This window comes from Crocuta crocuta, unplaced genomic scaffold, assembly GCF_008692635.1.
Source record: "Crocuta crocuta isolate KB4526 unplaced genomic scaffold, BGI_CrCroc_1.0 scaffold693, whole genome shotgun sequence".
Classification (NCBI taxonomy): Eukaryota; Metazoa; Chordata; class Mammalia; order Carnivora; family Hyaenidae; genus Crocuta; species Crocuta crocuta.
Genome location: NW_027527545.1, coordinates 1,407,525 through 1,421,974, shown reverse-complemented (window position 1 = coordinate 1,421,974; position 14,450 = coordinate 1,407,525). Strand labels below are relative to the sequence as shown.

Here is a 14,450-nt window from a genome sequence, read left to right as displayed (position 1 = left end):
GAACCTCCAGCCACAGCCGTCCCACGTGCAGGCGTAGGGCTTCTCCCCTGGAGGAGGGGGGCAAGGAAGCCGTGAACACCACTCCTCCCCACCCCCACTTCCCAGGTCGGCCTCTGCCTTGGGTTGCACTCCTTTGCTCAGCCTTGGCCGGGTACTAGTGAGGTAGGTGAGGGGCCTAGGGCGCAAAATGTAAGGAGGCTCTCACTCTCAGGGGAGGGCTCTGATTCTCCACCCAGATCCAGCCTCTGTGACCCCGACCCACGTACAGAAGTATCTGCAGTTGGCAGGTACAAGCCCACTTTCATTTCCTGGACCCGCATCATGTCCCCTACCCCACTGGCCTCATTTCCTGTGCCATGTTACCATGCCCCTGAGTCCTAAAGCCATCCCCGAACATGCTGTCTATGTTCCAGCCCCATCTTGTGCCAGGGGACCTCCCAGGTGCTGCCCAATTCTACCCCTAGCCTTGGCCCTTGAGTCTCGAAATCCAGGCCCTGTGCCGGGTGGTTGGTTATTCCCTTCCTAGGCTCCTCCTGGCTCCTCTCCCTGCGTCCCCGCGCAGGAATATACAATTGCCTCTACCCTCTGTGCCGGCCCTTAAACCAAGGCCACTCCCTTTCTCCTCCCCGCAGGCTCTGTTCCACAGCCCTGCCCCCGTTTTAGGATCCTTGGGACCTGGCTTCTCCTCCTGTGCCTACCCCTCGTCTTTCCCAGCTATTCCCTCGATCCTCCCGGACCTGCCTCTGCATCTAGGAAACGGACCCTGGCCCTGTCTCTCCTCGGGAATGCCAGCCACGCCCCCACAGTCTCTCCTCCGGAATGCCAGCCACGCCCCCCACAGTCTGGCTCCCCCTTCAGGCCGAGCAACCCAAATTTCATACACCAGCCCCCTAACTCCCGTTCTCCGCTTGCCCCGGACCTGAACCCGCTGTCTTTGACCCCGCCCCTGGCATTCCAAGCTTGTCCCCTCCCCGCAGTCCTTCCTCTAGCTCGCCCTCTACGTCACTTGCCGGGCTTTCTGCGCCTTAGTCGGCTCCCTGCCCAGGTCTTACCTGTCATCAGTTCCCTGAAACGGTCCTCAGGTTTCCCTGGGTGTCTCTGTGCCCCCACCCGCCTCCCGCACCGCTGCCTGCCCGGCTCCTGAGGTCCCCGGCCGGCCCCCAGCTCCCTGTGCCCTGCCCCTCGCTCCGCTTCAGCCTCGCCACTTGCTCGGGCTCCTCAGCCATTCTTTGCTCCTGAGGCTCATCCTCCAGCCCCGCGCCCCGCTCCCTCACCTGTGTGCGTGCGCAGATGAGCCTTCAGGTGTGAGCTCTTGGTGTAGCTCTTGCCACAGCCCGGGTGGGTGCATGTGTGCGCCGCCTGCCTCTTGCGCGCCCAGGATCGCCGGCTGCGTTTGGATGGCGCGGCCTCCGCGATCCCTCCTGGGTCTCCTGCGGTCCCCCGGAGTCCCACCCCCGCCGTCCCGGGTCCCATACAACTCAGGAAAGAGGGGGATGCGGTGGGGCCGGGAGCAGGCGCTGGGAGCCCGCGGAAGAGCTGGAAGTGCCCCTGGTACTGCGGCACCGGGTACAGCGCTGGGTACCCGGACAGCAGCCCGTAGGGGGCGCCTGGCGTCGTGGGCACCGAAAGCCCGGTCCGCGAGTAGTAGCTGCCGGAGGGGTTCGCACCTGCCCCCGGGTACACCGGCTGCAGCGGCAGTGCCTTGGGCTCGGGAGCTGGGCCCAGGGAGGAGCTCACGAAGGTGTCGGGGCCCGGGGCTCTTGGGGCCGGGCGTGCCCAGCCCGGGTGCTCCTCGGGAGCCAAGAGCCCAGCCACCAGCCCTGAGCTGCCCACATACGAGCCCAGAGTCTCGGGCGGCGGCGGCAGCTGCGGGGGCGGCAGCGGGAATTGCACCGCGGAGCACTCGCCGGGCGCCAAAGCGCAGGCCTGAGGCGCGCCGCCCGGCTCTGGGCACGGGAAATTGGTGAGAAGGAGATCCAGATCCCAGGAGGTGGCCGAGTCCCTCTCGTCGTCGTCTTCGTCCTCCCTGGGCGCGTCCTGCGACTCCGACCTCACGTGGAGGGGCAGCCCGGTGGGATCAGGGGGACCTGGACCCAAGTCCTGAACGTCCTCTGAGCGCCACCACTGGGGAAGAAGCAGGTAGCGTGAGGCTTCGGTGCACACCAGAGTACCCTGCCCCGCATTGGAGGGGGTCGGATGCCCTAATGGGGGTAGGCTGGCCAGAGGCTCTGGAAAGGGGTCTTGTTTGTCTGTCATGTCAGTCTGTCCCCCTCCCTTACATGGAACACTCCCTCTACCCTCCCCCCCCAAGTCCAGGGACATAGGTCGATGGGGCTGGAGACCCAAGATAAGACTGACATTATCTGGAGTCACAGTCAGGCTTGGGGGAAGGGGTAGCAGAGCCAAGAATGGAAGGCTCGNGGGGAGAAGCGGGGGGGGAGAAGAGGGCAGCCTTGCCTCAGTTCCATTCCCCCCACTCTCCCTCTCCTTCCCTGTCCCCCCCAAAGAATTAATTCCCAAGATTACTACCTGGATGTTCCCTACATGCATTTGCTGTTTCCCCCTGATATCTGGGGTGATCTCACTGTGGACCCCTGCAGTTTTCAGGTCCAAGCCTCAGGTTTTGGGTTTTTGGGTTTTTAAGTAAGCTCTACACCCAGCGTGGGGCTTGAACTCACCTGAGATCAAGAGTTGCAGGCTCTACCAACTGAGCCATTCAGGTGCCCTGGGAAGCCTCAGTTTTACATGACAGACATAGATTCTTAGACCAAGTTCAGACCCCAGGCCTAGACTGAGGACCCCCAGCCTTGGGTAAGATGCAGAGCAAGATGCAGACTAGACCCCCCCCCAAACTCTAGCCACAGCCCAGGACCCCAGCCAGCCCAGCTACACCCCGCCTGGCCCCACCTTGTGGAAGTCTTCCTGTGTGTCCGGGAAGGGGCCCAGGGTGGTCAGCGTGCTGATGGAGGGCAAGGCGGTCTCAGCTGCGGCCATGGCCGGCTGGTGCCCACCCTGGGCCTCAGGCCTCCTCTCTCTCCGTGGCCTCGTGGGCTCTGAGACACCAATGGCCCCTTGGAGGGATCTTCTCTGCCTTCAGCTGATTGGCTACAGCCCCTGATAAGAGGCAGGCAAGGCGGGGGTCACCGTTTCTGGGGAACAGACCTCATCTCAGCCTTCTTAGGGGCTGGGCCTTAAGGACTGACCCTGTATCCAAAGCCGAATCAGATGTTCAGGGGCTGGGGGTTCAGAGGTTGAGGGTTCAGGTGTTGGGTAAAGTGAGGCACCGAGCGAGTCCCCACAAAATGAGAGACTTGGGCGTCTGTTCTTAGTTACCTTCCTGTACAAGGAGGTAACAGACAGAGTGGGGATCCTGGGAAGGGGCTTCAAGACCCTCTTTCCCCAGGCCACGGCCCTGCAGCTCTCCCCCTCCCCAAAAAGCAGCAGTAACCTTGCTGATGGCGGGATTTGGCATGAAGTCCCTGCCAAAGCCAAGCATTATCAGACAGCCCAGATGTCGGAGTCCGCTATCAGGTGGGGGCCCAGAACAGCCAAAGCTGTGTTCCCAATGGGTGGGAGGGTTGGGGGTTGGGGCGTCATACTAGGTTGGTTTGAAATTGCCTGGATTGTGAGTTTCCAGGGTCTGAGCCCAGAAGGAGCCCCTGGCCAATCAGCCCCCACTGTCTACCGAGGCCCCCTGAGGGGTGCTGCATGGAGGGCTGCGTGAAGGCCTGGAGGTGGGGTGGGGGGGTCGCTGCAGCCATTGTTGTTCTGATGTGATGGGGCCGGGGCAGGGGAGGTGACCCCCTCTCCTGGGGGAAGTGGGACGCTTAAGTATCTGAGCTACAGGAGACCTTCACAACCCCTGCTTTGGGCTGGCTGATGTTTGATTCCTGCCCCACCCGGGGGAGGAATCAGGGACCTCCAGCGTACAGCTATACACCACAATGGCTACACAGTGTTATAGGCACACAGTCTTGTAGACACAGAATTCATAATCACGCAGACAGGTGTGGACACAGTCACACACCGTTACAACACACAATTGCATCGACAGGATTTTGCCAAAACCGAACAGACACACAGAGATCCTTGGGTATGTTATCGCAGCACTATAGAAGAGGCAACCGCCATGAAACACACATGTAGCCTCCAGGCACAAAGGCATGAAACACACCAACCCATAATCATTCACACACACACACACACACACACACAGAGTGATGCAGTCATGTGCACACTTATACATCAGACACAGTCATGCACAGCATCATATAAAATCGGTAACCTTACATCTTCACACCACCTGTTACTGCCACAGTTTGTAATTAGTCACACAACGGCACAGCTATCAATGCCCAGCCACAGGGGGGAGGCACGCCCCGTCAAACACACACAACCACACGAACATGGAATCAAACATTCTTTTTTTTAAATGTTTTTTTTTTTTAATTTATTTCTAGGAGAGAGAGAGAGAGACAGTGTGAGCAGGGGAGGGTCAGAGAGAGAGGGAGTCACAGACTGAAACAGGCTCCAGGCTCCGAGCCGGCAGTCAGCACAGAGCCCGACGCGGGGCTCGAACCCACGAACCGCGAGATCATGACCCAAGCGAAAGTCGGATGCCTAACCGACTAAGCCACCCAGGCGCCCCGTAATCAAACATTCTGATAGTGAAAAAGCACACAACCCAGGCCAGACATAGACACAGCGCCACAGGCACACAATCAGAATTTGTGCATCGCCAACATATCACACAAAAAGGCAAAAAAAGCCAAAAAAATGATCATGTATCACAAGGGAAGGGGGAGGCAAGTAATATAAAAGCCAGCTCAATGCACCCATGAGGATGGCCATATTTATAGAAATTAGAACCCCGTAGCTGCAGGTTGGAGTTTAAAATGGTGCAGCTACTGTGGAAACGTTTGAAGATTCTTCAAAAAGTTAAACAATCAGGGTGCCTGGGTGGCTTAGTCGGTTAAGCATCCGACTTTCACTTAGGTCATGATCTCGCGGTTCGTGGGTTCAAGCCCCGCGTCGGGCTCTGTGCTGACTGCCAGCTCAGAGCCTGGAGCCTGTTTCAGTCTGTGACTCCCTCTCTCTCTGACCCTCCCCTGTTCACACTGTCTCTCTCTCTCCTAGAAATAAATAAAACATTTAAAAAAAAGTTAAACAATCAAAAAGTTGAGGGGCACCTGGGTGGCTCAGTTGGTTAAGTGTCTGGCTCAGGTCATGATCTCAAGGTTTGTGAGTTCGAGCCCTACATCGGGCTCTGTGCTGACAGCTCAGAGCCTGGAGCCTGCTTCGGATTCTGTCTCCTCTCTCTCTGCCCCTTTGCCACTTGTTCCCTGTCTCTGTCTCTCTCAAAAATAAATAAAAGCTAAAAAAAAAAAGTTGAACAAGACTTACATATGACTCAGGAATTCCACGCCTCGGTATAGACCAAAAAGAATTGAAAACAGGTATTCAAACAAATACTGGTACACTAAGTATATAGCCATATTAGTTACAGTAGTTAAGAGGTAGAAACAACCCAAATGCCCACTAACAGACGAATGGATAAACAAAATGTGGCCCATCCATACAATGAAATATTATTCAGCCATAAAAAGGAATGAATTTCTTTTTTTAAAAAATATTTTTATTTATTTCTAGGAGAGAGAGAGACAGCGTGAGCAGCGGAGGGTCAGAGAGAGAGGGAGACACAGACTCTGAAACAGGCTCCAGGCTCTGAGCTGGCAGTCAGCACAGAGCCCGACACGGGGCTCGAACCCACGAACCGCGAGATCATGACCTAAGCGAAAGTCAGACGCTTAACCGACTAAGCCACCCAGGCGCCCCCAAAAAAGGAATGAATTTATTTATTTATTTATTTTTTAAGGAATGAATTTCTAATGCATGTTCACGTGGATGAATCTCAAAGCTATACTAAGTGAAAGAAGCCAGTCACAAAAGATCTCGTACATGATTCCGTTTAATACCCAGGCAAATCCGTACAGACAGAAACAGTAGCGGTTACCAGGAGCAGGGGGAGGAGGAATGGGGAGGATCGCTAATGGGTACAAGGTCTCCTTGGGGCGATGTAAATGTTCTGGAACTAGACAGGGGTGGTGGCTCCACAACATTGTGAATGTGCTAGATGCTGCTGAATTGTACACCTTGAAATGGTTCATTTATGTTATGTGAATTTCACCTCAATAAACAAAATGGCTGGAGTTGGTTTACTGAAAGCACAGCCTCTCTTGGACAGAGATCTTCTTGGATGAGGCACTGAACAGGCATGTCTGGCTCTAAAACTCAAGGCAAGAAGAAAAAGGTCCAGAGAGATGGGGGATTTGGCTGAAAGTATTTGTCCCCTAAGCGCATGTGGCCATGATGGGCTTCCCAAGGTGGCAAGGCCTGAACCTCAGTTTGGGTTTTCTGCTGTGTATACTCACATCCCCCTCTGACACCACGGAGCATCAGAAAACTCCAACACTCACAACCAGCTTCAGGGCAGGGAGCTTTGGGGAAGGAGAGAGGCCACTGGCTGGAGGAAGTCAGAGGTGACCAGAATGAAAGAATCTTCCCCTGTGAGGAGGAGGGCTCAAAGAGTTTTATTTCGGGGGCGCCTGGGTGGCTCAGTCGGTTGAGCGTCTGACTTCGGCTCAGGTCATGATCTCACGGTTCGTGGGTTCGAGCCCCGTGTCGGGCTCTGTGCTGACTGCCAGCTCAGAGCCTGGAGCCTGTTTCAGATTCTGTGTCTCCCTCTCTCTCTGACCCTCCCCTGCTCACAGTGTCTCTCTCTCTCTCTCTCTCTCAGAATTAAATAAAACATTCAAAATTAAAAAACCCCCCCACAAAGTGTTTTATTTCGATATTAAAGGCAAGAAGGGCCCAGAAAGTGGGAGGGTCCAGGGACACCCAGGCACACACCTCACCCATGCAGGCCAGTGATCACATTTGGACACAATCCCATAACTCATTCAGAGCCGATACATGAGGTAGAGCACGATACACACACACCATTACCCAGAATGTCTATGTGGGAAGATGTGTTCCCGGGTGGGCAGGGAGGGGCCTGTCCTGGGAACCAGGAGGCCTGGATCCCAGTGCGGGTCCCTGCCCTGCAATTGGTTCACTGTAACCTTGAGTAAGATCATTCTGCTTTCTGGGCTTCAATTTCCCCACCTGGGAAAAGGCCATGTCATGGTAGATATGTGCCTTTTAGAAGCAGAGATGGTTAAGCTCAGTGCACCCGGATTCACATGCACATCACACAAATGCTCATAAAAGTGACCTAGGTGAGCCTAGCCATTCACTCAGGCATATACTCACATCACACTCGCAGTCACACACAAGTGCACAGAGGCCAAATCACTCTGACACGTGTAGGTACACAACCACACATACACACAAATATCCAGTCATGTTGTCACATAAATAGTAGACACACCTCGAGAGAAAACCATCACAACACAGAATCATACCTACAGACACACGATCACACAGAATACCGTTACACAAGCTTACAAATACACAGACAGGAAACCACAAAGACATTCAGGCACATGGCACACAATCACCACACAGTCAACCGCCCCACAACGTCGTAGGCACACCCACATACAGATACATGGTCAGGCACAATCACACACATAGACTTTTGAAGCACACCGCAGGGAATCACTCCAAGTCACACATGCAGTCACACGTGGCTACACGTACTTCCTGGGACAGACTAGCAGATACGTTGGACTGAGATCGCCCACTGCAGCCCACCCCACACCCCCATAGCACCCATTAGAAGAGACACCGAGTTCTGGGTTCCAGGACTCTTTTTTTTCTTCTGTCTCAGTCAACTTTTGTTTCTTCACTTAACTCCAGAATCCCTCCGCACACGCCGCCTGCAACTGACCAATCAAAAGTAGGCCGAGCCTCTTCCTAGGGCCAATCAGAACAGGAGTACAGCCGGCCAATTGGTTCGGCGCACTCACTTTCCGCCCCCTCCCTGTCCTGCTTCTTAAAGCGGCTAACATACCTTGGCCTGGGCGCTCCTGGCTCCACCGGCAAGGCTACCGTGGCCCTTTTAAAAGGCAGAGCTGTGGAGGAGCCGAGTCCCAGGGCACACCAATGAGAAGCCCCAGTCGGCATCCGCCCCTCCCACCCCCTCCAGAGGTCAAAAGCTTTTGCATGTTGTACTGTGGTCCGTACGGTGAACTGGGAGGCCTCAGGTAAGCACCGGCGAGAGGGACGATTGGTGCCCGGGAACCGGGCGGCCGGGGGGAGCCATGCGGCTCTGACGCCCCTGCTCCTCCAGGTTGCTCCGCTTGCCCGCCCGCTGCCCAAATGGCCCTGAGAAGCGTTTCCGAGCGGCTGCTGAGCTGGACACCAGGCCTGAGCCTGCTGCGCGGCTGGGGCTCGGCGGCGGCGCAAAGTGGTCCGTGCCGGGTCGGGGGCAGGGTGGGGAGGGTGGAACTGGAGCCTCGGGAACATTCCCGGGGTGACTTTCCCGTCCTGTGTTTGCAGAAAAGGGCGGGAAGACACAGAACCGGGCGGCCAAGGGTAAGGACCCCCTCCTTGCGCCGGACGTCTGCGGCCCTTGTCCAACTGTCTGTCTGCCCCGGGTGGGTTCTGTCCCGGAATCGACGGCTGCCGGGGCGGGAAGGCAGGGCGTGGCCAGGGCCAGAGGCAGTGAGTTTCCCGGAGAAATGCCATCTTGTCCGTCTTCCTTGCAGCCTACACTCACCGGGAGCCAGACGAGGGTGGAGGAGTGGGGCTGAGGTTTCCGGGAGAGGAGGGTGCGGTGGTGGGCTGGGCTGGGCTGTCAGGCCACATCCCACTCTCTGCTCCCTGTCCCAGCCTCACGTCCTCAATTTGACTGGAGGGACCCGTTGCTGCTGGAGGAGCAGCTGACAGCGGATGAGATCCTTATCAGGGACACCTTCCGCACCTACTGCCAGGAGCGCCTCATGCCCCGAATCCTGCTGGCCAATCGCAACGAAGGTGCCCAGGCAGGGGGAAGGGGTACCCTCTCCCGTGCACACCTGCTCTGCCTGCTTTAGCTGGGCCCTTGGACTCCCGTGTCGCTGGCATGGGGGCTCCAGTGGCCTAGGGCTGAGTCTGAATTTGGGCATCCGTCTCTTTGCAGTGTTTCACCGGGAGATCATCTCAGAGATGGGGGAGCTTGGTGTGCTGGGCCCCACCATCAAAGGTAGGGACAGATTTATCTCCACACCCTGCAGTCCCCACTGTGTCCCGGAGAGCCCCTTCCTGTCCCTGACCCTGAGTTTCCCAGTCTGCAAAGCGAGGCTGTTATCCCTCCATGTGAAAGTGGCTGTGAGGGAAAATGAATAAACCCTCAAGCTAGCGCCAGCTTGGAGCCCCCTCCTTGGGCGCCCCTATGTAGCTTTGTCTCTTGGGCCCTGGGAATCCCACTGGGCTTTGTCTCCCATTGCCCTGTCTTCCCTCCCCTCCCCTCCCCTCAGGGTATGGCTGTGCTGGAGTCTCCTCTGTGGCCTATGGGCTCCTGGCCCGAGAGCTGGAGCGGGTGGATAGCGGCTATAGGTCAGCGATGAGTGTCCAGTCTTCCCTCGTCATGCACCCCATCTACGCCTATGGCAGCAAGGAGCAGCAGCAGAAGTACCTGCCCCGGCTAGGTGAGCAGCTGCCCGTGGAACCTACTGGAAGCCAGACCATCTCAGTGGTCTGGAACTTAGGAACAGGACTGTCCCCAGAGCCTGCCTTCTGCCCTTACCTCAAGGACAGCCCCGGAGGCCACCCAGATGCCCTTCAGACCCTGAGCCGTACCGCTACCTCTGATCCACTTTCTTACCACCATCATCTCCCTCCTAATTGGCTCCCCCATCCCAGCCCAGAGTTTAAAGTCTTACCTTCCTGACCGGGTCCACAAGGCCACACACGTGAGCAGGCCTCTGCTGATCATTCCAACTCACCTTTGGCCACCCTCCTGAGTGCTCCTCCTCAGCCCGACTCGGCTTCTTGGGATTCTCCAAATGGACTACGGGGCCTTTGCACATCTGTACCCCCTGCTGGGACCACTCTTCCCCACCCTTCCTCCTCCCCCCTAACTCCTTTTCACTGAATCTAAGACAGATTATCTGACTCCTTTCTGACTCCTGTGCGGGTCTTTCCCCGTCATGGTGTATTACGGTGGCCTGGGTTGGGGGGCTGTCCCCACACTCCCTGGGAGTGCCACAGGAGCAGGTGTGGGTCTGCCTTTGGCCTGGCTTGGGCGAGAGACTGAGGGCATGAGTGGGGGACAGGCAGATCTGTGACCCTGTGTTGTGTCTGCAGCCAAGGGGGAGCTCCTGGGCTGCTTTGGGCTCACAGAGCCCAACCACGGGAGTGACCCGGGCAGCATGGAGACCAGAGCCCGCTACAACGCATCTGGCAAGAGCTACACCCTCAATGGGACCAAGACCTGGTGAGGGGCCCGGATGTCGCAGGCAAGCGGGCAGGGGCAGGGGGGGAGGCGGCCAGACCCTCACTGCCTCTCCCTCCCCCAGGATCACCAATTCCCCCGTGGCCGACCTGTTTGTAGTGTGGGCTCGATGCGAAGATAGCTGCATCCGGGGCTTCCTGCTGGAGAAGGGGATGCGGGGCCTCTCGGCCCCCAAGATCGAGGGCAAGTTCTCCCTGCGCGCATCGTCCACGGGCATGATCGTCATGGACGGTGTGGAGGTGCCGGAGGAGAACGTGCTGCCTGACGTGTCTGGTCTGGCGGTGAGCGGCGGCCACCTTGGGAACTGGTATCACGTCTCCTGCTGGTTCCTCTTTCTTGGGCAGTCCCCGTGCTGGGGACCCAGCTGGGGAACAGACGCCGTCCCTGTGCTCGTGGCCCCCCCCCGCTCCCCCCGGCCCACGGGATTCTGAGAGGTTCTGCTCGGCTCACTGGTGTGTGCAGATGGCCCCTTTCGGTGCCCATCTTGCTCATCCTGGCTCCGCCCTGGACACCTTTCGGTCCGGAAGCAGTTGAATCCTTTGATGCAACTGCATCTCTCTGTCTCCTTATATCATCCCCTAGACCGGAGCCTCCAGCCCAGGTCCTGGGCCAGGTAAAAGTGTGTGCAAAGCAAGGGTGAGCAGGCACTGAGCGAGGCCTGCTGTGCACGAACTCCAGGACCGTGTGTGACTCAGATGGCTGCCCTGAGTCCCTCTATTTATACTGACTGCGTGTCTGGAGAGGGGGCTTCCCCCTACTTAAGAGTTAGTCCCGCGCAAGGCCTTTCAGCTCCTGGTGGGGCTGAGGCCCCTCTCTCAACCCTACAGGGGCCCTTCGGCTGCCTAAACAACGCCCGGTTTGGGATCACCTGGGGCGTGCTGGGAGCTGCCGAATTCTGTTTGCACACGGCCCGGCAGTACACGCTGGATAGGTTCGTGGGGGTGCCGCGAGGGGCTCTTGGGGATGGGAGGGGGGCATGGGCTCCATCCCTTACCCAACTGGTGACTCCCCATTCCCTGTCCACCAGACTTCAGTTTCTCACTCGGTGTAACAGCCTGGGAAGTCCTTTCGAGGGGCTGACTCGATGACAGGGCCAGGGTGAACTCAGCGAGGGCTGGGGAGGCCTGGGAAGGCTTCCTGGACTGGGGAGCGACCTTGCCCATACTTACCCTGAACTTGCCCGTCTAGGATCCAGTTTGGAGCCCCCCTGGCCAGGAACCAGCTGATTCAGAAGAAGCTGGCAGACATGCTCACTGAGATCACGCTGGGCCTTCACGCCTGCCTGCAGCTTGGCCGCTTAAAGGATCAAGACAAGTAGGGCCCGTGTATCTGGGAAGCAGGTGGAGGCAGCAAGGAGGGGACCCTGTGCCCCTCCTGGACACAGGGGTGGTTGGCCCTGGGGAGAAATGTCCTTCCTGCCTGGCGACCCCTGGGGACCCATCTCTTACCCTCTTGGCCTGTCTCTCTTAACCCTCTTGGCCTTGACGGGACGAGACTGCCTGCTTATCCCTAACTGGGAGCTCCGTGTCCACTGCTGTGACCATGACCGAGGGAATCTTCTCCCCTGGCTGGGTCTGCCCAGGGCTTAGGGATGCGTGGGGTCAGTCCTTTGTGATCCCTGACGTGTCCCATGTCTGTGCCACTCCCAGGGCCACTCCGGAAATGATCTCCCTGCTGAAGAGGAATAACTGTGGGAAGGCCCTGGATATCGCCCGCCAGGCGCGAGACATGCTAGGGGGGAACGGGATTTCTGACGAGTATCACGTGATCCGGCACGTCATGAACCTGGAGGCTGTGAACACCTATGAAGGTAGGGGCCGGGTCTCTGCAGGGGAGGAGTGTTACAGCGGCCTTGCTGTCTAGAGAAGGGGGGTGGGGACGGCAGCCCCGAGCCCGGCTCCCAGTTGTCATTGCTAGTGCCACGACCTGGGGCATGTCCCCCCCTGTATTGTTCATCAGGAGCAGCTCCCCCTGGGACTGTGGAGGTGAAATGCTGTCAGCCCTTTCCCCCGTGGTGCTCGGGAGGAGGGGTGCTCCCCAGACTGCTTTCCATCCTCCTTGGGCATCCCCAGCGTGGGGCATGAGGCCTAGAGTGAGCTGGTGGGGGCCCGGGAGCGAGAGGGCAGCTGCACTCGGCACCCGGAACTGGCTGGGACTCACACTGGGCCCAGAGCCCCTTGGGAAGACAGACATGGGGAAAAATCATTAAAAATTAAAAAACAAAAACAAAAAACAGTACACTCTCGTATGAGCCAGGCAGAAATAGGGGGAGGTGTAAGAGGCGGTGCTCCTCTTGGGAAGAAAGTGGAAGTGTGTTAGGCCTTAAGGGAGTGTCCCTCCCTGGGCAGGGACAGTGAAATAGCTTTTTCTTATTTTTTCTTTTCTTTTGAAAGAGCTTCTGTGTGCTCTTCTGGATGGGATATTCCAGAAAAAGCAAGAGGGAAGGTTGAAGGTTGAGGCGTGGGAATGACCTTGAGGACAGCAGAGGAGGGCCTTCAGGGGGTTTTATGCAGGGGGGGATGGGGTCAGATACCCACTTTAGGGAATAAACAGTTATTTTGCTCCATCAGAAGGAGGCAGTAATGTCTGCCTCCCACCCCTTTAAGCTTAGGAAGGGTAAATGAGAGCGCTGGGGGCTATAAAACGTTACCCAGAGTTGAGAGCAGGTGTGGGACATGGGGGTAGTGGCTTTAGGCCCGGGGACATCAGCTGGGACAAGCAATCTGATAATTTTGGTTTTTTTTTTTTTGGTGTTATTTTTGAGACAGAGTGTGAGTTGGGGCGGGGCAGAGAGAGAGGGAGACAGAATCCGAAGCAGGTTCCAGGCTCTGAGCTATAAGCCCGATGCGGGGCTCGAACTCATGAACCATGAGATCATGACCTGAGCCGAAGTCGGACGCTTAACTGACTGAGCCCCCAGGGTGCCCCCTGATATGTGTTCCCATCCCTTCCGTAGGCCAGAGAGGGCCTGCAAGCAATCGCGGCCTCTGGGAAAGGAGCACGAATGGGTTGAACATCAAACATTTAAGCACCTGTGCAGGGGTGGGTGGGGTGGATTTGCCGAGTGTAGGGAGCGCCAAAGCTGGGCCCGCGGCCAGAGCCGGGCTTGCTGAAGTTTTGGGTTCTAGAACGAGGACTTCTGGGTTTTTTTTATTTCATTTTATTTTTTGCCAAGATGCATTACAGAACTGTGAAAACCAATTTTCTCGGCGTGGCCTGAATGGTGGCCTCTGAGCCTAGGACGGGGCTTTCCCAGAAGCTGTCAGCATTCGCCATCTTTGTGGGTTTGTTCTTCTTCCGCAGTGGTAGCCTGGGGGGGGAGAGACATGAAGATTGACTTTAAAGGGAAGTTGTGAGCTGTTAAGACTCCACACCAACTCGTATTTATCTTGTCCAGGCACTCACGACATTCACGCTCTGATCCTTGGAAGGGCAATCACGGGGATCCAGGCGTTCACGGCCAGCAAGTGAGCACACTTCACCCGGGAGCCCAGATGGTCCCCAGCTCCTTCCCAGGGAAATGCTATGCTCTGAGCTCACTCACGGAGGTGGCAGATGGAGCCAATTTTTATAGTGAGAAGTGAGAGACACTGATTCTTAATTATCAAAAATTTCCCTTCGAAGTCATTCAAATGTGTTCCTTAAAAAAGAAGATGGGACTCTCTGTACCAAGTTTCTCAACCCACTTTTAACTGTGGATGGGAATGGATTCCACTTCTCTTGGAACAGAAGCGTCACTTGACGGGAGCAGGGAGAGGGAAGGAGAGTGACATGAAGCAATCTCTGTGAGACTGATCTGGTGTCTGACTGAGCAGATCCCCCCACGGCAAGAGTTCACTGTGTGCCCTCCGACCCTCCTATCTTGGGGGTAAGTGCCTTATGCTGGAGGTTGGGGCAGAAGGAAAGTGAAAGACTAATAAAGAGTCTGCACGTCTGACCCCGCAGTGTTGGGCCACGTTTAACTGTAACCACCCAAGAAGTCATTTCAGTCACAGGAAAACCGTGGGACCAG

General features: G+C 56.8%; 3 protein-coding genes across 5 annotated transcripts in view; 1 reads left to right on the top strand and 2 right to left on the bottom strand.

Moving 5' to 3' along the window:
• Positions 1 to 6: 6 nt before the first annotated feature.
• On the bottom strand, positions 7 to 3,017 carry KLF1 (KLF transcription factor 1; the record flags this gene model as incomplete). The annotated part of the gene is made up of 3 exons (XM_077765772.1): positions 2,908 to 3,017; positions 1,275 to 2,124; positions 7 to 47 (listed from the first exon to the last, which is right to left on the bottom strand). Coding segments are annotated over exons 1-3 (978 nt in total), but the record flags the coding sequence as incomplete, so codon positions are not given.
• A 5,136-nt stretch (positions 3,018 to 8,153) lies between these two features.
• The window catches only part of GCDH (glutaryl-CoA dehydrogenase), a 6,938-nt gene continuing 641 nt past the window's right edge, over positions 8,154 to 14,450 (top strand). Inside the window, exons 1-13 of one of the 2 annotated variants that reach the window (XR_013335529.1) lie at positions 8,154 to 8,207; positions 8,294 to 8,413; positions 8,503 to 8,538; positions 8,836 to 8,979; positions 9,125 to 9,187; positions 9,462 to 9,632; positions 10,291 to 10,420; positions 10,503 to 10,719; positions 11,266 to 11,369; positions 11,627 to 11,752; positions 12,088 to 12,248; positions 13,836 to 13,905; positions 14,168 to 14,306. Coding sequence is in view for 1 of the 2 variants with exons in the window: in XM_077765657.1 (XP_077621783.1) it covers positions 8,323 to 8,413; positions 8,503 to 8,538; positions 8,836 to 8,979; positions 9,125 to 9,187; positions 9,462 to 9,632; positions 10,291 to 10,420; positions 10,503 to 10,719; positions 11,266 to 11,369; positions 11,627 to 11,752; positions 12,088 to 12,248; positions 13,836 to 13,905; positions 14,168 to 14,180 (1,326 nt within the window). In the remaining variant the exon portion in view is untranslated. Of the gene's footprint in view, positions 8,208 to 8,293; positions 8,414 to 8,502; positions 8,539 to 8,835; positions 8,980 to 9,124; positions 9,188 to 9,461; positions 9,633 to 10,290; positions 10,421 to 10,502; positions 10,720 to 11,265; positions 11,370 to 11,626; positions 11,753 to 12,087; positions 12,249 to 13,835; positions 13,906 to 14,167; positions 14,376 to 14,450 lie in introns of those variants that run through there. The other variant, XM_077765657.1, reaches the window with a different exon arrangement.
• SYCE2 (synaptonemal complex central element protein 2) overlaps positions 13,589 to 14,450 on the bottom strand; it is a 13,592-nt gene continuing 12,730 nt past the window's right edge. For both annotated transcript variants that reach the window (XM_077765671.1, XM_077765662.1), the window contains exon 5: positions 13,589 to 13,748. In XM_077765671.1, the coding sequence (XP_077621797.1) occupies positions 13,701 to 13,748 (48 nt within the window). In that variant the 3' untranslated portion in view covers positions 13,589 to 13,700. The remainder of the gene's footprint in view (positions 13,749 to 14,450) is intronic.